This window comes from Lynx rufus, unplaced genomic scaffold, assembly GCF_022079265.1.
Source record: "Lynx rufus isolate CCGP_SWC_20201006 ecotype Redwood Valley unplaced genomic scaffold, mLynRuf1.p SCAF_1, whole genome shotgun sequence".
Lineage (NCBI taxonomy): Eukaryota > Metazoa > Chordata > Mammalia > Carnivora > Felidae > Lynx > Lynx rufus.
The window spans coordinates 206689954-206716460 of record NW_025814823.1 but is presented as its reverse complement, the minus strand read 5'-3'; the positions used below and the strand labels follow the sequence as shown (position 1 = coordinate 206716460).

Here is a 26507-nt window from a genome sequence, read left to right as displayed (position 1 = left end):
CAAACTATCTTAACGATTTGGAATGCCAACAATCTGGCACAAGGCCTAACAGTGCCATACGGGATATAAGATTTCATTACAGTTGAATTCTAACAGTAGTGGAATTCTAACCAAATCTAATGTTAGCAACCAAGGAAAACTGGTAACCACTTTGGCTTTTATTGTATATATCTTAATATTTTGTTCAGGTGGTTAACTTTTAGATGAAATCAAAACTCAGTAATTTAGTTGACACAAAAATCACATGTCTGAGTGTTAAAATTTGTTTAAGCACTATATTTTATATTTAGGCACACTGTCAAAAAGGTGCACACATGGTCAGCTAGGAATAAGTGCTTTTTATTTAATTTTTCCGGAAGTTAAAAATTTAAGCACACTGTAACAGGAAAAATTATGTTTTTATCATCCACTTTCTAAATCAAAGTATTTTAAATTACATACCTAAATATACCCTGGTCGAAACATATGCGAACACATCTGAGAAATACTGTACCACAAAGATTGATTTCTACCCTATTACCAATTTATAGTTATGCTGTATGTGGAATTTCATTCATCTTGTCAGGAGAATTCACAATGAAAATAAGACTTCTGCTGTGTATGGAGGAGATGGACAAGAATTAAGGGGAAAAGATTTAAACAGCACACCATTTGTTTTTCATTCCAAGGATGCCAGTCCAAGCATAGATGCATGGAGTCCTACATCTAGCCACAGTCCACCAAGCATTCATTCAGTGTGAATGGTAAAACTACAAGGTCAAAAAGCAGGGATTGGAGGGGGGTTGGGGAAGGTGAAAGCACAGGACTTTTTATATAAAATCATATAAAACTCTGAAAAACTACAAAAGCATCTCAAGAGAAAATATAATCAAAGTAAAAGCAATGGAATTTATTTCAGTGAAATTATTTTAAATTAGATATATTAAGCTCCCATATCCCCCAACCTGGTAGAAAATTTCCTCTTGGTGAGAAATCATTTATTTTAATGGCAAAATTTTTACATATCAGTAAAATCTGTTATATTTAAAACTATGTATACAGTACATTTCTGGCAAAAACCTTATACATCTTTCAGTTGTCAAGACAAAGTAAAAATATGGTTGCATAAATCACAAAAAATATAAATTGCTGAAAAGATAATAAAAAAAGATTAAAAATCATTTGCATTGACTCCCTTACATCTTCAGTTAGTAAGAATTTGCAAACTACAATAAATTTTTGAAAATTCTGATGCAACCTCGACACATTCAACCAAAAGTTGTCATTTCAAATATCCCAGCTTAAAAAAGAATCTGCTGCAATAATCTGTGCGTTTATCATACTATTTGTACAAGTGCAATATTTAAATATCTTCAAAATAAAACTCAGTAACTAAAAGGAAGGAATCACAATAACTTAACAAGCAGCAAAGTTTACAAAATTAACAATTTTTAGAAGGTCCTATTTAATTGGTTCCTCCTTTCAATCCCCCCCCCCCACCGCCCCACCACCTCCCCACAACAGCTTATAGAGACATTCTGACAATGTCTTAGTTCTATGTACAAATCTGTAACTTTTCAAAAATACAGTCTTCTGTTCTTAACATCAGGAACATAATGCTGCATTTAGAGACCCTACATTAAATCAATATCCCAAAAATGCAGGGCCACATACAAGTCATACAGTTTTGAACTTAGTATTTAAGTTGCACTCCTATTATTTTATACAGCTTTCAGATTCTAAGTTGAATAGATAAGTCCTGGACATAAGCAAGATTTTTCTTTTGAATTCACTGCATGTTTCTAGGGGTACTGGAACCAAATCTACAACTATAGTTAAGTGTGCAAGCTATCAAGACACTTGAGTATATTACTGTCTGGTTACAAAGGTGTTTACTGTATTTGCCAAAAATAGTCCTATAATACAAAAGTATTAAATGAGAAATAAGATAGCTTTCTGCAATGGAAAAATGATTGATACCAAAGAAAATCAATACCTTGAAGTTAAAATAGTATAAGGCAATTATGGGTGATATAGTACTTTTTATTTTTTATTAGCATACACAGGACACCAATTTTAACTGAAGTGATTTTAAATCTTCATTTACAACTATTATGGAATGCTACTAGGAAAAAGGAAGGATCAAGGAAAAGAAAGTATAGAGATCTTACAAAGATTAATTAAGCATCTTTAGGCAGTTCCCATAATGCTACTTTTTAAAAAATGATTAAAATCTAAAACAAATGTGACCATTTAGAAGCACTAACTGATTCGTTCCATTATTTTATTGAAGTAATAATGTCATACCTGGCAATGTCTAAATTTTCACTGAATCCTGGTTTGAAATAGCCAGCTATAAAAGAAATTTGGAAGACAACTGGGGAAACCTAAATATGCATGATTAGATGACTTTAGGGAATTACTAATCTTATAATAGTATTATGTGTTTTTAGGAAAATGTTATTTTTTTTAGGAGATGCTTGAAATGTTGAGGGTGATAAGTATGTCAGCAACATCCAAACGGTTCAAGGAGAAAAAAACATATATATCTATATACACGTACATATGTACACTATGTCTATATACATACATAGATATAAAGCAAATGTGGCAAAATGTTAACCAGTGTTGAATCTAAGTGGTAGATACACATGTGATCACCCTATAGCCTTTCTATTTTTGTTTTTAAAAATGGTCACGATAAAATTTGGGAGAAAAAGTCTTATCTGAGCATTTAAATGGTAGGAAATATTCTGTGTGCTAAATCAATTTGAAAGATACATAATTGAATGACTAGAAATTTTTGTATACATTCAATACTGACGGACATGAGCAGCGGAATTTGTGAGATTGACAAAAACATGATTTATTTATAGCATATGCGACTCAGCTCTTGTGACAAAAAGAGAAATTTATGTACAGAATATAGTGAGACAAATTTTAAGATTTAACTTAGTGCCTAGAGTATCTGAATATATAAGTTCTGTGTGTTTTTGGATTTATCAAGCTAAAGAAAAAATTTTAGTTATGTCTAATTTAATCTTTGATATGCTTACCGTATACTAAAGAATATTAAGGGAAGAGATATGGAAGAGTTGTCCAGCCTGTCACTACTGGAAAATACCTGCTATGTAAGAAGTTCAGGATCCCCCCAAAACAAATCACCTATAAAGGTCTCTGGGGATTCTAGGCAAATATTTATTGAATAAATTTATGAAGCAATTATAGAACATATCAACTTGTAATAATACATGAAGGCCTTTATGGTAAATTAATATTCTACAAAGCCCTGTATACATTAAATATAAAACAGCCAAAAATCAAGTGAGCCTGAGAGACCTATAATTCATTGTGAAAATTACATTATGCTATATGCCTACTGAACAATGAACAAAATTATCTTAATTCATTTTTGCACATTAGGCTTTTAACTATTAATCATGTTCCAATTCCTGTGCAAATTGCATTCCAAAAGGCCAATCCTCAGTTATAATTATAACTTGATTATAAATGGAAGCATTTGGCTATGATTTTTTTATGCATGCTTATTGCTATCAAAGAAATAAGCAAAGTTTTAGCTTTACTGTGCAAGAATTTTAATTAGATTCGCACACATTTCAAAAAATTCTATTGTGTGACTTCCAGGTCTTGGAGTTAAGTCAACAGGAGAAGAGTCAAGTGAGGTCACAGATGAGGTAAGTGAAGCTTCTGAGGATTTTCCTTGAGCATCAGCATCTGAATCATTCCTTTGGCAAGATCGATAGTTGCTAACTGATCCTGATCTCTGTGGAGTAGCAGTCCCTGATTTGGCTTCAGTAATTTCATCTGGGTAAAAAAAAATTTCAATTTATTATAATCCATTACACCCCATAATTTTTATTCTTTTAAGTTTTGTTTATTTTGAGAGAGAGAGAGAGAGAGAGAGAGAGAGAGCACGCATGAGAGAGGGGAGGAGGGGCAGAGAGAGAGGGAGAGAGAATTCCAAGCAGGCCCCATGCTGCCAGTGCAGACACAGCCCAACACAGGGCTCAATCTCACAAACCATGAGATCATGACCTGAGCAGAAATCAAGAGTTGGATGCTTAACCGACTGATCCACCCAGGTGCGCTCCCACCCCCCAACAAAAGCTGAATAGTATTTAATTTGCTTCTTTGAGTGAGACCACTGACCACCTATCAAGAGCACATTTATTTTGAAAACTTTCTAAAATAGAAGTGATGAATCTGTGTTAAACCATTTGTCTTCTTCACATACAGTACATATTCTCCTCATGCCTAATCAACATTGGGTATAGCACATAGCTACTCATCAGTATGTAGCTACTCATCAGACTTACACTCCAAAATTAATAGCCCAATAAACTAATAACATGGGGCTCAATAAACATCCTTCCCTAGCAATAAAAATTCATTTCTCTATATTAAAATCATAGAATAAATGCACTTAAAATTTGGGAGAAATCTTGGAAATCACCTCATCCAATGCTTCATTCTATTGATAAGCAAATATAACCTTCAAAAAGTGTAGTGACTTGCCATAGGTAATAAAGAGGTAAATCTAGAACCTCCTTTACCTGTCATCTCACTGCTTTTCACTCTCCCACTTTCTCTTTGTATGTAAGATCTCATGAAATGATTCCAATAAACAAATTAAGGAAAAACTAGAGTTGGAAATACAGTACACAAAAACAGTAAATGTTCATTCAACTGGCAAACCCAGGGGCTAATAAACCTAAGGTTATAAATTTGAGGCCAGTACATTACCGCTCAAACCTGTGCCTTTCTGACACTAAGTAGGTACTATTCTTTTGTTTATGAAAAAGACAAAAAATTCATAGGTAAATCTAATAATTCCATAGGATCTTAGATAAACAAAAGTGGTAACAGATCTTAATGGATATGGCCAATGAAGAACTGCTAAAAACTTGTACTTAATTAAAGGCTCTGTTTATGAGAAAACATTTATATATACAGTTATACTCTTGAAATGCTAGGATAGAGTATTTACTTGATATTATAAGTCAAGTGTGCTCTGTCAGGCTTTTTAATAGATAGTGTTAAATTCGTTTTGAGAGTGTATGCATATGGGAAATCTGAATTAATATAAATTTCAAACCATGTTATAGTATCATATCATTTACTAAAAGTCTATTATAGTTTACTCATACAAACATTGGCATAAAGATATTTTTCCCATTTAAAAATAAAAATAAAGTAATCCCTATCAGAATAGCACACTACTGTTCACTGAACTAGAACAAACAATTCTAAAATTTGTATGGAACCACAAAAGACCCCAAGTAGCCAATTAGTCCTGAAAAAGAAAACCAAAGCTGGAAACATCACAATTCTGGACTTCAAGCTACATTACAAAGCTATAATCTTCAAGACAGTATGGTATTGGCACAAGATCATTGGAACAGAATAGAGAACCCAAAAATGGACCCACAAACATATGGCCAACTAATCTTTGACAAAGCAGGAAAGGATATCCAATGGAAAAAAGACAGTCTTTTCAGCAAATGGTGTTGGGAAAACTGGACAGCAACATGCAGAAGAATGAGCCTGAACCACTTTCTTATACCATACACAAAAATAAACTCAAAATGGATGAAAGACCTAAACATAAGACAGGAAGCTATCAAAATACTAGAGAAAACAGGCAACAACCTCTTTGACCTGAGCCACAACAACTTCTTACTTAACCTGTCTCCCAAAGCAAGGGAAACAAAAGCAAAAATGAACTACTGAGACCTCATCGAGATAAAAAGCTTCTGCATTGCAAAGGAAATAATCAACAAAACTAAAAGGCAGCTGATGGAATGGGAGAAGACATTTGCAAATGACATATCAGATAAAGGGTTAGTATCCAAAATCTATAAGGAACTTATCAAACTCAACACCCAAAAAACAAATAATCCAGTGAAGAAATGGGCAAAAGACATGAATAGACACTTTTCCAAAGAAGACATCCAGATGGCTAGCAGACACATAAAAAGATGCTCAACATCACTCATCATCAGAAAAATACAAATCAAAAACAACAATGGGATACCATCTCACACCTGTCAGAATGGTTAAAATTAACAACTCAGGAAGCAACAGATGTTGACAAGGATGCAGAGAAAAGGGAACCCTTTTGCACTGCTGGTGGGAATGCAAACTGATGCAGCCACTCAGGAAAACAGTATGCAAGTGCCTCAAAAAACAGAACTACCCTATGACCCAGCAATTGCACTACTAGGTACTTATGCAAGGGATACAAGAGTGCTGATTCGAAGGGGCACATGCACCCCAAAGTTTATAGCACCACTCTTGGCTATAGCTAAAGTATGGAAAGTGCCCAATGTCCATTGACTGATGAATAGATAAAGAAGATGTGGGGTGTGAGTGTATATGTACACGTACACACACACACACACACACACACACACACACACACACACTGGAATATTACTCGGCATTCAAAAAGGATGAAATCTTGCCATTTGCAACAATGTGGATGGAACTAGAATGTATTATGCTAAGCGAAGTAAGTCAGAGAAAGACAAATATATGATTTTGTTCATATGTGGAATTTAAGACAAAACAGAAGAACATAAGGGAAGGGAAGCAAAAATAATATAAAAACAGAAAAAGAGACAAACCATAAGAGACTCTTAAATGCAGAAAACAAGGGGCGCCTGGGTGGCGCAGTCGGTTAAGCGACCGACTTCAGCCAGGTCACGATCTCGCGGTCCGTGAGTTCGAGCCCCGCGTCAGGCTCTGGGCTGATGGCTCGGAGCCTGGAGCCTGTTTCCGATTCTGTGTCTCCCTCTCTCTCTGCCCCTCCCCCGTTCATGCTCTGTCTCTCTCTGTCCCAAAAATAAATAAACGTTGAAAAAAAAAAAAAAAAAATTTAAATGCAGAAAACAAACAGAGGGTTGGTGGTGGGGTGTTAGGTGGGGGGAGGGCTAAAAACGGGTGAGAGGCATTAAGGAAGACATTTCGGATGAGCACTGGGTGCTCATGTTATATGTAAGTGATAAATCACTAAATCCTATTCCTGGAATAATTATTATACTGTATGTTAACTAACTTGGATTTAAATTTAATAAACAAACAAACAACAATAACAAAAATGTCTGCTTTCTGCAATTAATAATTTACCTCAACTTAATCAATATAAATAGTTAAGATATTCTGGCAAACTATACATAATGGTAATCAGAGATATATTTTCTAAGTATAGGTTTTCACTTTCAAACTATTAAAACAGTAAACCAATACTTATCATAATTTAATGTTTCTTTAAAAATATTCAAGGAGGTACTTTTAAGATTTTATACTGAAGCAAATCATTATTTTGATGACCAATTAAAATACACCTAACTTAAAAAGTCTGAATATTTCAATTTGATCATCAGGCTGTCTCTGATTGTTTATGACTGTAGGTAAATAGAACTGCACAGCAATCTAAAATTAAGGTTAACAATGTCACTTTTAACGAATTATGATCATTATCTTGAACATTATCTTTAGTCCCAGGAATCCCTATATCATGCTTTCATACAAAAGTGGTCTATTATTTAAGAACACTTTATTAAGAGATAAAATTGGAATCATGTAACTCACAAAACTAATACAGGATGCATACCTCTGATATGTCTCTAGTGTCAGGCTGGGAGCAAAAGGCTGGATGAGAGGAGAAAACTAACCATTAAGTCCCTTACCTATCCAAAACATTTCTCTCTCAGTCCCCTGTAAGAAACCTTACTTGACAAATGATTTCTTGTCCTATGAGCTACTAATCAAATCTATTCACACTGCCTTATCAATCAACTCTAAAAGGTAATAACTGTTCTCTAATTCTTAAATGAAAAAAAAATTATTAAATATCAGATATAAAAAAATTTAATAAAAAGTCAACATTTATTTCTAAATAAAACATTTTATCTTACCAAAATGAACCACACCAAAAAACAGAAATGTGGCAGAAACTATCATTTTAGGATCGGACTGCATCTGGCTTTAAGGTAATCATAAAAGGACAATACACTGTAAGATTACAGCAAACCTAAGATTCACAAATGCTGACATCACATTTAATGTTCTTTTGCTACTGAATTACTAGGAACAGTTCAAGAAGCTTCGAAAGAATCAAAGACAAAAAAGCCAAGTTAGGTAACAAGGTCTAGTTTGTCAACTAAGTTGTTTTGTGGAAGGTACATACCATCAATACTACGGAAATCCAGTAAGTACGTTCTACTATCCACTTGGTATAACTGTAGACTCATTTTGGAGTATGTACTTGTTACAGGATTCTTCCTTCGAACACGCAAATAATATGGGTTTACAACCTAGTGTGTGGTATGGACAAAAAGAAAGTCAAAAGCAGTTCTTCTATAAAACATTTTATAGACTACAGGTTTAGCAAATGTGCTTAAAGTCAGAATGCCCTTTCTTTTTTACCTTCCATTCGTAATCCAGTTGTTTAATTGCTCTACAAACTTCTGCCATGATATCATTCGGTCGACTTTGACTTCTAATTCCCAAATGCCATTTTGCTTTCCTTACACCTTGGTGTTTTGATTTCTGTGGGTTTAATTCATCGAGGGTGTGGCGTGCCCTTGGCGTTTCAGCAACCAAGAATGGTACTCTTTCAGGATGGGGCCGAGTCAAATGATGATCATCGAGAAAAGAATCAGGTGGGCTTGTTGCCAAGTAAAAATCTTTGGCCTCATTCATTATCCTCCTGTTATCTATTATGAGGTGATAGGCAACTGCCAACGGGTCCTGGTGATTTCTATTATAAAGGCAGCTGAGAACCTCCTCTTCTGAGCATTCAAATTTTTCACACACTTCTTTTAAGGCTTCATCATCAATCATGGTTGAACTATATGATGGATCCTCAGGAAAGAGATATTTTGGAAGATCTTGTTTAAACCATTCATGCTCCCTGAGACAAAGTTAGGAGGTGAAACTGTAAGTAACAGTTTGGGGGATTTAGGATAGGAATTCATTTCTATTTATACACATAGGGTATTTTCATTTTTTTTAAACTGAGACTTTCTTCTGGCTCACATTTCATTGAATATACTGGGGGAAATGCTCCAACCTCCCTCAGATTTTAAGAGGGAAAAAGCAGTGCTGCACTAACTGGAAAAGAAATGTCTTCACTTTTATTTAAAGTTTTGGCACAAATGATAATGACAAACAAATGACCAAGACCAGCTTATTTCCAGTTCAGAAAAAAGAATATATTCTGTGGCTTCATTATTATAATATTCTTGATACAATGTTAGCTGAAAAAAACAACAAAAACAGACAACTATCATTCACTAAATGCTTACTCTGTGGTAGATTTTAGGCTAAATACTTCATATACATTATCTCACCTTATAAAACAACTCTATGAAGATAACAACTCTTCAAATATAAAAGAATATGTTTGACCTAAACTATGTCAAAAACTGCTAAAACTAAAAACATCATGAAAGGAAAACACTCAAAAGAACAACGATTATCTTCTGGGTGATGGAATTAAAGATCATTTTCTGGTGGGGTTTTTTTTGTTTTGGTTTTGTTTTGGTTTTGTTTTTGGTGTTTTCCAAGTCTTCTAATTGTCACATATTGCATTCAAATTGGAAAAAAAAAACATGTAAAACACAAATGAAAGCACCTTTCACTTAGATATTTTAAATTTTAAAGAATGATTTATCCTTTTCCATTGGTGGTAAAAGCATGCCCTTCCATATGAAACTTACAAATCAGTAATTCCACATGTGATTCAATGTATAGTACCCAAAAAACAAAAGCATGTCATTGATTAAATTAAAAATTCCTCATTACTTGAGATGAACAAAAGGAAAAAAGGGAGTAATTTATGAGATAGAACTCAAATGGCAACACACAAATTTACTCCTACTGAAAAGCATTAATCCTAATGAGAATGCATAAAAGTCAAATATGAAGCATACCACAGAAAATCTTAAAGAGCCACTACAAAATTTAACATCCCACCAGGGTCTATTTTTATTTTCTTTCAAAAGAAAGACGTGTAAGTGAAAAGTAAAAGCCCTCCCTCCTACTAATCTTCTTCCCTAAGGTAACCAGTTTACTGTGTATTTTTAAATACGAAAACAAATGTGCCTATACACTGTATTTTTTAACATACAAATGACATGACATTATACATACTGTCCTGCAACTCTTTCTCTTAATTTAAATCATTGAAGCTATTAGATCTGATAATCTCCAAGTTGCATTATTACCTGATATCTTTGATTGTGGCCCTCTTCATGGGATCCACCTGTAGCATATGTTTCAAAAGGCTAATCACAGATGGATTTAAATACTGAGGGGTATAAAAGATCCCATCACATATCTTCTTAAAAAGAGTTGGCACATGATCATCATCAAACGGAAGGGTTCCACATAATAAAGCATAGAGAATAACCCCACTGCTCCATATGTCTACCTCTGGACCTGCATACAATCTGTAACAGGAAATACCAATTGGATTAAATAATCATTAGTAACTTGAGAGTTAATTAATCAAAAGTTTTAAATATGGATACTTTATAAAGAATTATTAGAGTATGGTTTCTATAGTCATTGCTTTACACTATACAGAAAGATTCTATATAATTCTATCATCATTATCTTTGAAAACAAAAGTTTTTTTTGTTAGGTTAGACTATAGGTTAACCTATAGAATTTTTTTAGGTTAGACTATAGCTAAAATTCTGTTCTTACTCCTTTACTTTGTTCCTCATGATATCAATTAAGAATGTTCTTTAGTGATGAACCCTAAACCCACTCTCCCCCCAAACCCCAAGATTTCCTACCAAGGTAAAAGGGGCCTGAGGCTGTGAAAGAAAGCCAAGCTGACTGGTTCACAAAGAAGATCCTAAACTGGTATTTACAATACACTGTAGCCAACTGACTTAACTACTGCAGACTGTTAGCACAAAGTCTGGCTTTGGGGAAAGGATGTCTGTAAACTGATCAAATAAACTGTTGAACTAATCCATAAATAGTGCTTTGAATACAAGTTCCCACTCATCCAGGGCTCACAGAAAGACCTTTCCAAACTGGAAAATTAGACTTCAGAAATGGCCCATGCATATATGCATATTTACATTTCTTTCTTTTATTTTTTTTTAATTAACATTGCCCCCAGAATTGTTTTTTTCCAAAAGAATTTAGATGGCACAAATGAAATAATTTAAAAACATTCTTTGAACATTAAGCTGATCTAAAAAAATAATGATGAAGCTTGATAAATCTAAAATTAGATACTTCTGCCTTAATCATAGCCATGACTTTACCCAAATATAATTTCTCTGAGCAGGCCAGGCAAGCAAGGTTATGAAAACAGAGAGAAAATACTATACTATTTCTGCATTCTGAATTAGGATATGACACATTCAAACAAAGAAACATGGTTTGAGTGAAACGTTATTAAAAGGTAATTATAAAGACTAGTAACAAACCTAGCCATCTGTTTTCAATTTCAGTAGTACAGTGAAAAACAATTACTCTTTAAAAATTAAATTTTCCTGTCATCTAATCTATTCAAAAAGCTGCACTGTATAAAGATCCTCATGTTCTCAATGCTGGTGGTCAGTAAATTGAGAGATTAGAATTCTTATAATACTGCAGTCTCCAGAAAATAAATGAAGTCTAAAGATTTTATCATACTTCAGTCCAATTCCCCCAATCACCTTATCATAAAACAAAAAGCTACTACAAAATGTCTTCTATCAGACATCCAGATGGCCAACAGGCACATGAAAAGATGTTCAACGTCGCTCCTTATCAGGGAAATACAAATCAAAACCACACTCAGGTATCACCTCACGCCAGTCAGAGTGGCCAAAATGAACAAATCAGGAGACTATAGATGCTGGAGAGGATGTGGAGAAACGGGAACCCTCTTGCACTGTTGGTGGGAATGCAAATTGGTGCAGCCGCTCTGGAAAACAGTGTGGAGGTTCCTCAGAAAATTAAAAATAGACCTACCCTATGACCCAGCAATAGCACTGCTAGGAATCTACCCAAGGGATACAGGAGTACTGATGCATAGGGGCACTTGTACCCCAATGTTCATAGCAGCACTCTCAACAATAGCCAAATTATGGAAAGAGCCTAAATGTCCATCAACTGATGAATGGATAAAGAAATTGTGGTTTATATACACAATGGAATACTACGTGGCAATGAGAAAAAATGAAATATGGCCTTTTGTAGCAACGTGGATGGAACTGGAGAGTGTGATGCTAAGTGAAATAAGCCATACAGAGAAAGACAGATACCATATGGTTTCACTCTTATGTGGATCCTGAGAAACTCAACAGGAACCCATGGGGGAGGGGAAGGGAGAAAAAAAAAAAAGACGTTAGAGTGGGAGAGAGCCAAAGCATAAGAGACTGTTAAAAACTGAGAACAAACTGAGGGTTGATGGGGGGTGGGAGGGAGGGGCGGGTGGGTGATGGGTATTGAGGAGGGCACCTTTTGGGATGAGCACTGGGTGTTGTATGGAAACCAATTTGTCAATAAACTTCATAAAAAAAAAAAAAAAAAAAAAAAAAACAAAATGTCTTCTATCTGAAAAATTAAAGGTACACATTATACTTTTAACCCTTCATCTAAGTAAACCATTTCTAAATAGTAGGTATTCCTGTATTATGCAAGTTTTTAATGTCTGACCTACCTTTAAAACTTGCTAGTTTTAAACCTTCAATTTCTTCCACCAGGGGGAAAAAAGAATTCTCTTCTATAAATGGAATCCTTAATTCTTATGTTTTATCCCTAAAATATAACACTTTCTGAATAAGAAAAGAATAAGCCCTAAATGTCTTTCCTTTCACTACAATTTAATATGACACCACAGACAGACAAAATCTAGGAAAAAAAAGATAATTACAAATGTATTAGTGTGGGAGGGTGTCAAATACTACCTTCCTGAAATTACTTCTGGTGCAGCGTAGTTGGGTGAGCCACAGCTTGTTCTTAAAAATTCACCATCTGACATCATGTTTGAAAGACCTGAAAATGTACAAAAAATCAACTATTCAAGATTTCCCAAGGAAATAAAAACAAAACTCCATTAAACAATAAAATTGGGGTTTGCATTAAAGTGATAAATCATCACTATATTCTTTGCTTAAACAAATTCCTAGTCTTTACTGTTCCCAAATATTTTGTCATTATGCCCTAAAATTTGTAATCTATTTCAGCATTTAAGGTTAGTGCATTATTTGGGGGCAGCTGAGTGGCTCAGTCACTTAAGTATCCAACTCTTGATTTTGGCTCAGGTCATAATCTCACAGTGAGATCCAGCCCCGAGTTGGGCTCTGTGCTGGCAGCTAGGAGCCTGCTTGGGATTCTCTGTCTCCCTCTCTCTGCCCCTTCTCTGGCTTGTTCTTTCTAGCTCTCTCCCTCCCTCTCCCTCTTCCTCTCCCTCTCTCTCTCCCCCCAACCTGTCCTCAAAAATAAACAAACATTAAGAAAATTAAGTTAGTGCACTACTGGAAGTTAATGAGTATAATATATTAAGCTATTTGTTGTTCTGTTTATTAGAATAAACTCAGCATGTTTAAATTAATAAAGAAATTACTAGAAAAAATGTAGATGAGTAGAAAAATTAAAATTCAAAGATTCTATGACCCTGTTCTGATTCTTTAAAAAACAAAACAGTAACTCTGAATATCAAAGCTCCCTCCCGCATAGTTTTACTCCAGAAAGAAACCTCTGCCTTCTCAAAAATGTACTAGATAAAAATAATCATGAAAGGAGTGCCTGGCTGGCTCCGTTGCCAGCATGCAGCTCTTGATCTCAGGGTTGTGAGTTTGAGCCCCATGTTGGGTATAGAGATTACTTAAAAATAAAATCTTAAAAAAATAATCATGACAATTAAGGAATAAGGAAGTCAAATAATTTAGTCTGTTACAACAACAACAATAGCAAATCAGTAGCTCAGAGTTGACTGGCACTGCTTAGTGAATCTCTATAGATTAAAATACACATATTCAAATCTGAGAAAAATACTTATGAAATCACCTCTGATTAGAACTTAAGCTAAGCAAAATTGAGTTGCAGAGATTAATTTTTCTTAAATTTAATAAAATAATATCAATGGCAATTTATATAGAACATAAAAGGAAAATAAATTCCTTTTTGACAATGTTCTTCCCAAGGTGAAATTCTGCTTTTCTATCATGTAAAATATTTTACTAGTTTTTTTTTAAATAATTCTGTTCATGGGGCACCTGGGTGGCTCAGTCGGTTAGACATCTGACTCTTGATTTCAGTCCAGGTCATGATCTTACAGTGGCATGATCAAGAGCGCTGGGCTCCAAGCTGAGCATGCAGCCTGCTTAAGGTTCTCACTCTCTCTCTGCCTCTCCCCAACTTGAGTGCGTGCACTCTCTCTCTCCAAATAAAGAAATAAACTTCTTAAAAATGAATGAATGAATGACTGATTTTGTTCATACAGTTTACCTTCTGGCTTTCAGAGTTTGTATAACTCCATTCAGTCTCTTTCCTCTTGCTCCATACTTGATCAAAAGAACATACTGGAGGGGAACCTAGGTGGTTTAATCGGTTAAGCACGACTCTGGATTTGGGTTCAGGTCATGAGTTCAAGCCTCAGGGCGGGCTCTGCACTGGCATCTCAGAGCCTGCTTATAATTCATTTTCATTCTCTCCCTCTCTCTCTCTGCCCCCCACCCCCCACTTATGCTCTCTCTCAAAATAAACTTTAAGAAAAAAAAAACTGGAAATAAAGTTGCTAACTTCTCCTTCACAAATAATAGTCTCTATTCAAATGATGTCTCTAATGCTGCCAATTTATTTACCTATTGTCCTAAAACTAAATTTTAAAGACATAAAGTTAAGAAGAGAATTCGTCACTTCTTCTCCTTTCTGTATGCTCATAGGCAAAATGGTGAGGATACACTATTTTGGGATACTTAGTCCATTGCATAGAAGTAAAACTTATCTGAAGAATGCTTTGATGTTCATTAAACATAATGAATATTCAAAACTATAAAAATCTCCTTACCAAAATCAGCTATCTTTGCATTCATGTGTGCATCAAGCAGGACATTTTCAGGTTTCAAATCTCTATGGACCACCATATGCCTGTGACAGTAATCCACACCAGAAAGGATCTGTTGAAACAGACGCCGACTTTCTTTTTCATCCAGCTACGAAAAGTAGAGAGGCATTTTAAAGGTGTGCTTTTCAGAAGAAATTTTTCTACCTACAACTCTCCAACCTATAAAACCATCAAAACGCATGAAACCTTCCAAATGAAACTCATCCTGAGATACTTTTGAAATGGGGAGATGGGTACAATCAGCACAAAGCCAAAATGCTAAGAGGATCTTGGAACTCAACTTTCTGTTACCACTCTTGTGACTACATTGCTTTCCCCTGTATTTCATGAGCTATTTCAAATAGTTTCAACTTCTCCTTGAAACTAGATATGTTTTCTCCTATACACTGGAAACATTTAATCCTTCATTCCTTTAACAAATATTTATTGAACATCTTTAGTGTGCCAAGCAGTTCTAGGCACTCAAGATACAACAATGAATAAAACAAAGGCTCTTAATCTAGTTGATGAAAATAGACAATAAAGAAATAAAGAGACCATCAAGGAGTATTTTAAGAAAAATAAAGCAGAATAAGGGCACAGAATTATGTTGGGGTGGGTGATACTATTTTAGACTATATGAGGAAGTAACATTCAAGACTGTTAATGAATTAGCAAGCAATCAAGTTATATGTCCTGAAATAAAGACTTTTTAGTTTTAACAAAAGAAAAACCTTAATTCATTTGTTTTATAAAATATAAAAACATGTATCTTTAGTCTGTTTTCTGAAAAAATTATCTTATGCAGAAACTAACATTTTAAAAAATATTCTTTAAGAACTTCCATTTATCCATTTATCCATATTGTCTTGTTTTAGGATTTTTTTTCCCCAAAGCTATAACCATTATTTGGATGAGCCTGTACCCATGAAGTCATATTTAATAAATAGCCTATTAATTCTCTATAATATGCAATTTTCTAACAGAGGTCACAAATTAGCATTCTAAAGCCAGACTTCTACACTTTAAATGGCATGGACAATCTGGGAGAAAAGGTGAACTAGTAATTTCTTTTGAAAGCAAAATTAAAACTAATGAAGTACAATGAGACATCCTTCCTCTAGAGAAAATAACCTGCTAATAATCTAACACATTTATTTCTAGAAGAAATGTAGGTTCACTTTTTTTAACACAACTTTATTTATATTAAATATACTAAATGAAAAAAAGAATGTGTTCTAAATGTGAAATAAAACTTAATTGATTAAACAAAATATAATAGGTAAATTAACTAAACAGACTACAAAAATGAAAATTATACCATATTAACAATAAATACAGTACAAAAGATGAAAAAGGAGAAGTCTCCAAAGGAAAGTTAGAAAAGTTAAAGCATATTTGCAGTTAAGCATGGTAGACTGAATCTTTTGTCTCCACACCTTGAGACATCACTAAAAGGACATTAGCATAAAAAGACGAAAAGAGCAAGAAAAGTGACAACAGTAAAATCAGAAGGAGGCACCAAGCTATAGAGTGGATGAACGATGAAGACTTGACCAAACAGAGAAAGCAGAAACCTTAAGCCTGCAGGGTGGAAACCAATACTAAACTAGCCTGCACACAGAACTCTGGAAAAGCTTAGAAATTAGAAACCTTGGAAATTCGTGAAAGGAGAAATGAGAGGTGGACCGAAAGCAGGACAATTGGTTGAAGTTTTAAATTCACCCCTACGGGGGAATAAGACCCATGATATGCTCTTGAGTAAGACCAAACCAGCTCTGTTCTCAAGGACACCAAGGCAGGGATGAGGCGCCCGAAGGAAAACACAGGGATTAAGTGAAAGTCAACATACTAACTACTGAGACTTGCAGGCCTCTTCCCAATTCAGCTCTCAGAGAACTGCAAGCTAAGCTAATACCCTCAAGGAAATTGGAACATTGCTTCCAGAGCAACCCTCTGATCTAAGGAAAACTATTTGAAATTACTGGTATTTGGTGCATCCTAACAAAATGGACAGATCCCTACCTATTCCACCTATGGGAAGGCTCACCAATCATTAAGTTCCACCTACATGAGCTTGGCATTTAGTACCTCACTCAAATATAAGTGGACAACCAAGAATCACCAGATATCTGAGGAAGGGCCTTTACAAAAGACAGAGACCAATAAAATGAACAGGAAAAAAAAAAAAAAAAAAAGGGAACAGAGAGCACAAAAGGTACAGTAACAATGCAGGGAACAGAGGAAAACTTAAATAATAAATAAATAAGTAAGTAAGTAAGTAAGTAACAACTGTTGACTCTTAGCTACAGAGAACAAACTGATGGTTACCAGAGGTGGGAGGAATGGGTGAAAGTGTGATGGGGATTAAGAGTACACTTATGTTGAGCACTGATTAAGTAAGGTACAGAATTGTTGAATCACTGTATTTTACACCTGAAACAAATATAACACTGCATGTTAACTACATTGGAATTAAAATTAAAACCTTAAAAAAACCCAACTAATTATTATCCTTAGACAGATAAGGTTATTGTATCTGTGGAGCAGAACTGGCTATTTAAAAAAGAAAATTTCAGAGGCGCCTAGATGGCTCAGTCAGTTAAGCGTCCAAGTCTTGATTTCAGCTCAGGTCAATATCTCACTCATCAGGCTCCATGAAACCTGCTTAGGATTCTCTCTTTCCCTCTCTCTCTCTGCCCCTCCCACATGTGCATACCTGCACACTTGCTCTCTCTCTCAAAATAAATAAATAAACTTTAAAAAAATATATAAAGAAAAAAGAAAATTTCAGAAAACAAGATCTTTGAAATAGAAAATATGACAGCTGAAATTTAAAATTTTTTAAATGTTTATTTATTTTTGAGAGAGGGGCAGAAACACAGCGTGAGTGGGGGAGGGGCAGAGAGAGACACAATCAGAAGCAGGCTCCAGGCTCTGAGCTATCAGCACAGAGTCCAATGTGGGGCTCAAACTAACCAGCTACAAGACCATGACCTGAGCCAAAGTCGGACACAACTGACTGAGCCACTCAGGCACCCCAACAGCTGAAATTTTAATATACCACAGAAGAAAAATGACCAAGAAATGACAAATGGAAAAGATAAGAAAACAAGATACCAATCCAACTTGTGCCTGTTTCCATTTTTCCAGGCATAGCATAGCATGGGGGGAGGGGGTACACAGAATAGAGAAGTGGAATACCTGAAAATTGAAATGAACCATGTTAAAAAATGGTAAAATCAAAATTAACTTGGTTAATGAGTTTGATTTTGATGAAAGTAAATAGATATGCTACATAGAACAAATGAGTGAATGATATAAAGAACTTTAGATTGAGAGGGAAAAAAAATGGCTTCTCACTGCTAGACACAGCTCTTCTAGAAAGAGGTTTTAGCCATACCACATAACCTGGGTATGAGAAAAACATGGGCAGGAGGGGCAGTGTTTACTTTTTATGTCTGTAACTTAAGAAACTGTTCAAAATACCTTCTAAAGTTCCTTCCAACTCTAAATTCTTTAAGTCTAATTCCTACCTCCTTCATGGAGCCTGTTCTTACTACTCCAGGTACATCAGATTTCTGAAACCAAAAAATGAATGCAATTTAAATGTGGCTAGGGTTGACTAGCAAGGCCTAGATCTTTAATATGTTTTGTAAGGATTAAATATATACTTCAAGATATATATTACAAGTATTTGTATACCCCAAAAGCATGAGTTGGAGGATCATGAGTTCTGGGATCTCAATCCAATTCTGTCATTAATAAATCATGTGACCTTGAGTAAATCTATAAATCGTGAGTCTCAGCTTCCACTTCCATGTAAGTAGACTAAGGAAATAGTCTTTAAGGTCTTTTCTAACTCTAAATCGTCTATGATTCTAGACAAATATATGACTAAGGAAACTGGTTATTAAGTAGACCTCTTAACAAAATTGCTCTCTGACATCTTGAAGCTAGTAAGGAATAAGGGGAGTTACAAAATATATACAGGATTAAATCAGAACTGCTTACCCTTCCATTTTTACAGATATAATCAAATAGCTCTCCTCCTGAGACATATTCCATCACCATGAAAATATCAGATGGTGTACTGATGACCTGGTACCTGGTGAGAGAAAACATTTATCTACCAATATTAAAACATGTATATTCATCATTCAGTAAATATTTACTAAGTGCCTATAATATAGCAGGCACTGTGCTAGAATCCAGGAAAGCTGCAGGGAACAAAACAAATTCTCTGCCTTCATGGAGTTCATGTTCCAGGAGCCAGGAAACAGACACTAAATAAATAAGCAATATCTCAGGTGGTAGAACTTGCTATGAAGAGAAATAAAACAAACTACGAGGAACCTCTCACAGAGGGCATTTAAGGAAGGACTACTGTCCAATAAAGTAACATTTGAGCAGAACCTGATGGAAGGGAGCAAACCATACCACGATCTAGGAAGAAGGTGAGCCAGCAAGTGCAAAGGCCCCGAGGTACAAGTCTGTCTGGCATGTCTGAGGAATGGTAAGATGGCTAGAGCAGAGTGAGCTGGCAGAAAGAAATAGGATGTGGACTCAAAAAGCTAACTGGAGACCAGAGGACAGAACCTTACAAACCACGATGAGGCCTGACTTCTACTGTAAGGGAGATGCAAAGCTATTAAAGGTTTTAAGCAAAGTAGTCATGTGATCTGATCTCTTAAAAAGGAAACTTTAATTTATGGCAACAACATGAAGAACTGATGGGATGGTAAACGTGGAAGCAATAGTCTACTGCAGGAGTCTGTGACAGAGATGACAGTGGCCCAAACTAGGCTGATGGTAATGAAGGAACTGAGGAACACTCGGATTCTAGATAGATTTTGAAGAAAGAAATGGAATGGATGACAGGAAGTTCAGGATGGTTCCTAAGTCTCTGCCCTAAGGAACTGGATATTCACAGAGGGTGACAGCTGTGGGAAGAGCAGGCTTGGGGGAGGGTAACAGAAAGTTCAGCTCTAGCATCCCCATGGGGATGTGAAGTACGCAGTGAGGGAGGGATCTGGAGTTAGGGGAAGAGGTAACAAAGCAGGAGATGTGTATGGAGAAGTCATCAGCATATGGACAGCACTTAAAACTACAGCACCTCAGCAAATGAGAGGAGAGTGAAACAAATTTTGAGTCAGCTCATTCAGTACAAAAGCTAAGCAGTTGTCACTGACAGCCCGCATGAGAAAACTGAGCAATAAGTAAGCTATATGGAGACCCTACAATTGGCCACTGTAAAACAACCATAATATCATTGCCCTTCTGAAATACTGGAGTCCTAAAATTTTATCGGTCATTATTTGTTTTCTCAGATATAAGCAGTACAGGGGAACACCCTTTCTACTGGCTAAGTGACATCATGTGGAAATTTGGATGTCAAGAGTTTTTACTAGCAAATCATTGTTGGCTCTACAGCAACAGGGACACAGAAAGTTATCTATCAGAAAGGCATGTCCAGAAGACAAGAAAGAATGAGAAAGGTAACAGCTGATAAGCACAAGGGCAAAACATGAACACAGGCTTAGGTGACCAAGAACAGGGTTAGATATAGATAAATACATGAACAGGCAAAAATCTTTAAATCTTGAGGGAAGATTCAAGAAATGTCAGTCATCCTTCTCACTTGTCAGAGTAAGCTGGTTAACAAAAATTATTTTAAAATGATATGACTACATTTAATACAATCAGTTCTTACAGTTTAATTATATGAGGATGCCTGAAAAGCTTGAGGTTCTGAATTTCTCTGCGGATTTTTCCTACCACATCAAGGCTTCGAATCTTCTGTCGATTGAGTATCTTCACAGCAACTTTGTGCCCAGTCAATTCATGTTTGCCAACTGTAGGAGAAATAATTTTAACCAGTTAGTGCCAGGCTTGATTAATAACATATTTACATGTATTCTAAGAGTTTGCACTCTCAGAAAATACTGAGCAAATTTAAGTTCCTTTCAATTCTACCTGATTTGCCTCTAAATGTTGTTTACATGTTCAAGAGTGATTAAGTGGGAGAATACATAAGAAACTGGTAACAGTGGTTTCTTCCAAAAAGGAAAACTGGAAAGCTAACACAGAGAGAAAGAAGAGACTTCCTTTTTGCTATATACTTTTTTGCACTTTTAAATTCTGATTTTTTAATTCTTAAGCTATCATACATACAACCTGAACTTTAAAAAAAAACTGAACTTTTTGCTTTTGGTGAACAGTTCTATGAAGTTGAACATATAGTAACTGGTAAAGCCACCATTAGAATCAAATACAGAATAGTTCCACCATCCCCCAAAATGCCCTCATGCCACAGACACACTCCCCCTCTCCATAACCCCTTGAACCATTCAAAGTTCAGTTCATGAGCATGCCATTTCTATTTTTAAGAATAAAATTTAAAAAAAAATTTTAATGTTTTTATTTTTGAGAGAGAGATAAAGTGTGCACAGGGGCGGGGCAGAGAGAGAGAGGGAGACACAGAATTTGAAGCAGGCTCCAGGCTCAAGAGCTGTCCGCACAGAGCCCAACATAGGGCTCAAATTTGTGAACCATGAGATCATGACCTGAGCCAAAGTCAGACGCTTAACCAACTGAGCTACCCAAGTGCCCCAAGAATGAAAAATTTCAGTGATTTTCTTTCAATTCTGAATGCTATGCCCAGATAATCAATGGTAATAATAGGATTTAGTCTCCAAAATTTTAGCTTTTATTTACCCTTTCCCTAGAACCTACTGGAGAATATATATTCTATCAAAATTAGGAAGAAAATGAAGAAAGATAATATCCACTAAAGAAGGGATCAAATATAGGAGAAAAACTAAGAGATCTCCAATATGGTAATGAAGCAAAGTCCTAGGTAACAGATGTGTAGAAGGCCTAGAGGCAACAAATCCAGACAGAAATGTGACAAAGGAGCCAAGATGGGGGGGGGGGGGCAGATAAATTATTTTTTATAGGTTTGAAAGTTTGGAATGCTGTATTGAGAGAGATTTTACAAAAGCATTTGAAGATACAGGAAATTTAGCCTCAGGTTTAAAGAAAACTAAGAAAATGGACAAACCAAGGCTAACTTAATAACTCCAGGAAAAATTAAAAGTAATGTAAGAAAATATAGTCACAGGGCACCTGGGTGGCTCAGTTGAGCATCCGACTCTTGATATCAGCTCAGGTCATGACCTTGGGGTCATAAGCTCAAGCCCCACAATGGACTCCACACCGAGCATGAAAACTGCTTGGGATTCTCTGTCTCCCTCTCTCTCTCTACCAGCCCCCTCTCAAAATAAATGAACATTTAAAAAATATATATAGTCACAGTATTGCCTTGGCATATAGTTTTTACACAGTCACAATTATGAAATGCTAAATGTAGGGTTTTTTAACTATGATATAATTATTAGGAGAATGAGGGTGTAGAGGAAAAGGTGTAAGAGAACTTAAATCCATATCTACTCTAACAGAAACTCAACAACAACAATAAAAATCTGACAACAAGAATTAAGAAATAGTTTGTACACATGCATGGATCAATTTGAAATATGGAGGTTTAAAAAAGAAACAACAACCTAGAGATAAATACAAGAAAAAACAGCTAAGAGTTGAGAGTGTGGGTAAGGAATTGTTTTATAAATACACCTCTTAGCACTATTTGACTTTTTGAAATATACATGTATCAATTTTTTTGTAAATAAGTGGTTTAGGGTTTTAGCTTTTTAGGAAGAAAATGCTGTCTTCTAAAGTAGAACATAGTTTGTAAGACCAAGACCAATAGCTGAGAGCTTTCCCTGGTGATCTTGGTAATTACCAACTGAAAGGCAAAGGTAATGATAAATAAGAAATTCCTTCTTAGTTATTTATGTATGTTATGTGCTGAATTGTGTCTCCCCCCAAAATTCATGTTGGAACCCTCCCTCTCAGAATGTGACGGTACGTGGAAATAGGGCCTGTAAAAAAGTGACTGTTGAAATAGATCAGGTAGGTCTGAATACCCCCTGATTGGTGTATCTTTGTAAGAGTAAATCTGTACACAGAAAGAGAGAGAGCAGGGGTTCACACGGGAAACTCTGGAAGGACATAGGGAAGAGGCAGCCATCTGCAAGCTAAGGAGAAAGCCTCAGAAGGCATCAACCTTTCTGAAACCTTGATCTCCGATGTTTAGCCTCCAGACTGTAAGAAAATAAAACTGCTGTTCAAGCCATTCTGGCTGAGGTATTTTGTTATGGCAGCCCTTAGCAGATAATTATGATACTTTTTATCATTTCCAAGTTGAAAACTCAATATTGATAATTTAAACTTCTTGTGTCTAGGGGTGCCTGGGTGGCAGTCGGTCAAACATCTGACTCTCAATTTCAGCTCAGGTTGTGATCTCAAGATCGTGGGATCGAGCCCCACCTTGGGTTCTGCACTGACAGCATGGAGCCTGCTTGGGATTCTCTCTCTCCCTCTCTCTCTGCCTCTCCCCTGCTCATGCATGCACACATGAGCATGTGTTCTCTCTCTCAAAATAAATAAGTTTTTTAAAAAAAGATTTAAACTTCTTGTGTTTAAAACATTATTTTAAACAAAGACTTTTTCTCATTATTCCAATCTAAATAGGCTTTCCTGCTTGATCTGGGATTTGGGATGGAGTTGAGCCTGCCCACCCTTTAGAAACCCTCAAGGATTATGAACCACTGCATGTTTTCAAGCAGGGGAGCAACAAGATAATTAAATTAGCTTTCTAAAGACAAAACTCACTGCTTGCTCCTCACTTAATAGGTGCTCTTGGTGACTTAACAATAAAATTTTAGAACTAAAGAGAACCTTACAGATCATCTAGTCCAATGGTTTTCAATAATTCAACATTTTCCCCCCACGAGGCCAACCAAGACAATGAGTGATGGGCTTCTCTGCCCCCCATGCTCCCTTCAGCTGAGAAGGTCAGGGGATGGGGTAGTTTCTAATTACTTCGAATTTTTTTAAGCATTTGCTATTTTCCTTAAATGTTTTAATTAATAATATTAAATCCAAGGTAAGTTATACAGGTATTTCACACTTGCAGAAAAAAGCATTAAGACTCCAAGAAAACTGTTTAAGTCACAGTAAGTCTCAATCCTTCTCAAAAATACAATTTATCACCTAAATTCACCTCCTACTTTGTCCAGATTCTTTAACCTGCACAATACCTCTGGAATGTACATCTTCCCAGCAAGTGAACAAATATACAACTGCAACATAGTCTACCCTAACCCAAAGCATTATCACAGAATCAAAAATGCCAGTTTCAAACTACTACAATGTAAATGGAATCTCTAAATTTTCTTATAACCACCATTTGTATAGCTTGACTAATCTCAAAACCACCCACGGCTAAGAAAATATAGAACTTTCCTGAAAGATGGTAGAACAGGAACACACTGGACATACTTCCATCAAAAAGTAATTAAAATACACATGAAATCAGTAACAAAGAAAAACCTATAATCACAGCTGAAATGGGACTGAAAATTGGAAGCACATTCTAATTTCGGATAAGGCTTTCTCCAATCTCCTATGCCAATCAGATGTGATTAAGTGCAGTCAACTTGACTGTTAAACCCTAATTCATGAAGTATCTTAGTTTGTTGAGACCTAGTTTATTGATACCTGAAGTAGTAATCTCATCTGTCTGAATTACCCCCAAAATCTCCAAGCAATGGCTTAGTAGAAACTCTCTCCCATTAACTGCATAGCTGAAAAAAGACTGGGAAATAGCCACAATACTGGATACTACTGGCAGACTCTGAATCAGAAGGAATGTTAAAGCAGAATCCATTTGGGACTGAACTCCCAATTCATCACAAATCAACCAGTCTCCTCTCATAGGATACCCTGCTCAACTTAATCTCAACCCAGATTAACTATGCAACAAGAGTCTTTTTTTTTTTTTTTTTTAAAGAGAGCGTGCACAAAGTAGAGGGGCTGAGGAAGACAGGGAGAGAATCTTAAGCAGACTTCACACTCGGTATGGAACCTGACGCAAGGCTTGATCCCATGTCAGGGATCCCATGACCCTGGGATCATGACCTGAGCCAAAATCAAGAGTAGGTCACTCAACCAACTGAGCCACCCAGGCACCCAAGAAACAATGGGTCTTATCAAAACTCCAGATGTGCATTCTATCATTAAAGAAGGAACTGCAATAGAGACTCAAAGTATTCTTTCAAATTCATTTCATGTACTGAACATCTGCTACATACCAGTTAACATTGCCACAGAAAACAGAACTGACCAAAAGCAACCTGGGTCCCTGGGACCTTCCTGGCCTCTGAAGATGACCAAAATAACTGTAAGGTAGGAAAAACCAAAAAGTTTTTTAAAGTACAAAAGAATAAAGCAAGAAGAACAGACATTAATTAACACATGAACATTTAAAACATGAACCCAAGAATACATGAGTGTTGTAGAAAAAATTAACTATCACAAGGTGATAAGAAATACAGAAGTTACAGAGCATCTGGCTGGCTCAGTCAGTAGAGCATGTGCCTCTTGATCTCAGGGTTGTAAGTTTGAACCCACATTGGGTGTAGAAATTACTCAAACATTTATGTTTAAATTATTTTAAAAGATTTTAATCTTTTAAGGAGTGCCTGGGTGGCTCAGTCAGTTAAGCGTCCTACTCTCCATCTCAGATCAGGTCTTGATCTCAGGGTTTTGAGTTTAAGCCCTGTACTGGGCTCTGCACTGGGCGTTAGGCCCATTTAAAAAAAATAAAAATAAAGGGGCACCTGGGTGGCTCAGTCAGTTAAGCATCTTACTTCAGCTCAGGTCATGATCTCACAGTTTGTAGCTTGGAACTCCACCTTGGGCTCTGTGCTGACAGCTCAGAGCCTGGAGCCTGCTTCAGACTGTGTCTCCCTCTCTCTCTGTTCCTCCACCAAGACATTCTGTCTCTCTATCTCTCAAAAATAAATATTTTTAAAAATTTTTAATAAATAAAATAAAATCTTTTAAACAAAAAAGGAAATATAAAAGGAAGAGCAGAGCAAGATGAATTTTACAACAATTAGAAAGCAGTAAGTTGTAAAAATATGAGAAAATTTTATTGTAAACATACCAAAAATTAGGAAGAAATCAAAATTAGCACTCAAAGGATGGATGCTGATAGACAAAGAACAGGAAATCAAGTGAAATTCAACTCATGAGTAATAGCGAGTAGAGAATAAATACTATTCCACCTATGAATAATAGAAGTCCCTCCCCAGTAAAAGAAGAGTAAGTAAACAGAACGAAATCAATAACCAAACAAAGTACGACTAAAGACGTTGTTCTAATACCTGAGCATTTCATCAAATTAGAGATTACTTAGAAGAAATAGAGGCATATCTTCATTTCTGAAACAACAGAAATCACAGAAGTATGACTGTACAAATAGTATTCAAACAAAAATTGAACAGTAACAGGGAGGAGAAAGGTGTTGTAACAG

General features: G+C 35.8%; 1 protein-coding gene across 6 annotated transcripts in view; it reads right to left on the bottom strand.

Moving 5' to 3' along the window:
• Window positions 1-865: 865 nt before the first annotated feature.
• The window catches only part of PRKAA1 (protein kinase AMP-activated catalytic subunit alpha 1), a 37365-nt gene continuing 11723 nt past the window's right edge, over window positions 866-26507 (bottom strand). For 4 of the 6 annotated variants that reach the window (XM_047093139.1, XM_047093161.1, XM_047093146.1 and 1 more), the window contains 8 exons: window positions 20778-20919; window positions 19079-19172; window positions 15029-15173; window positions 12924-13011; window positions 10233-10457; window positions 8431-8917; window positions 8192-8318; window positions 866-3804 (listed from right to left, as the gene is read on the bottom strand). In XM_047093139.1, the coding sequence (XP_046949095.1) occupies window positions 3560-3804; window positions 8192-8318; window positions 8431-8917; window positions 10233-10457; window positions 12924-13011; window positions 15029-15173; window positions 19079-19172; window positions 20778-20919 (1553 nt within the window). In that variant the 3' untranslated portion in view covers window positions 866-3559. Of the gene's footprint in view, window positions 3805-8191; window positions 8319-8430; window positions 8918-10232; window positions 10458-11254; window positions 11647-12923; window positions 13012-15028; window positions 15174-19078; window positions 19173-20777; window positions 20920-26507 lie in introns of those variants that run through there. The other 2 variants (XM_047093168.1, XM_047093172.1) reach the window with 2 other exon arrangements.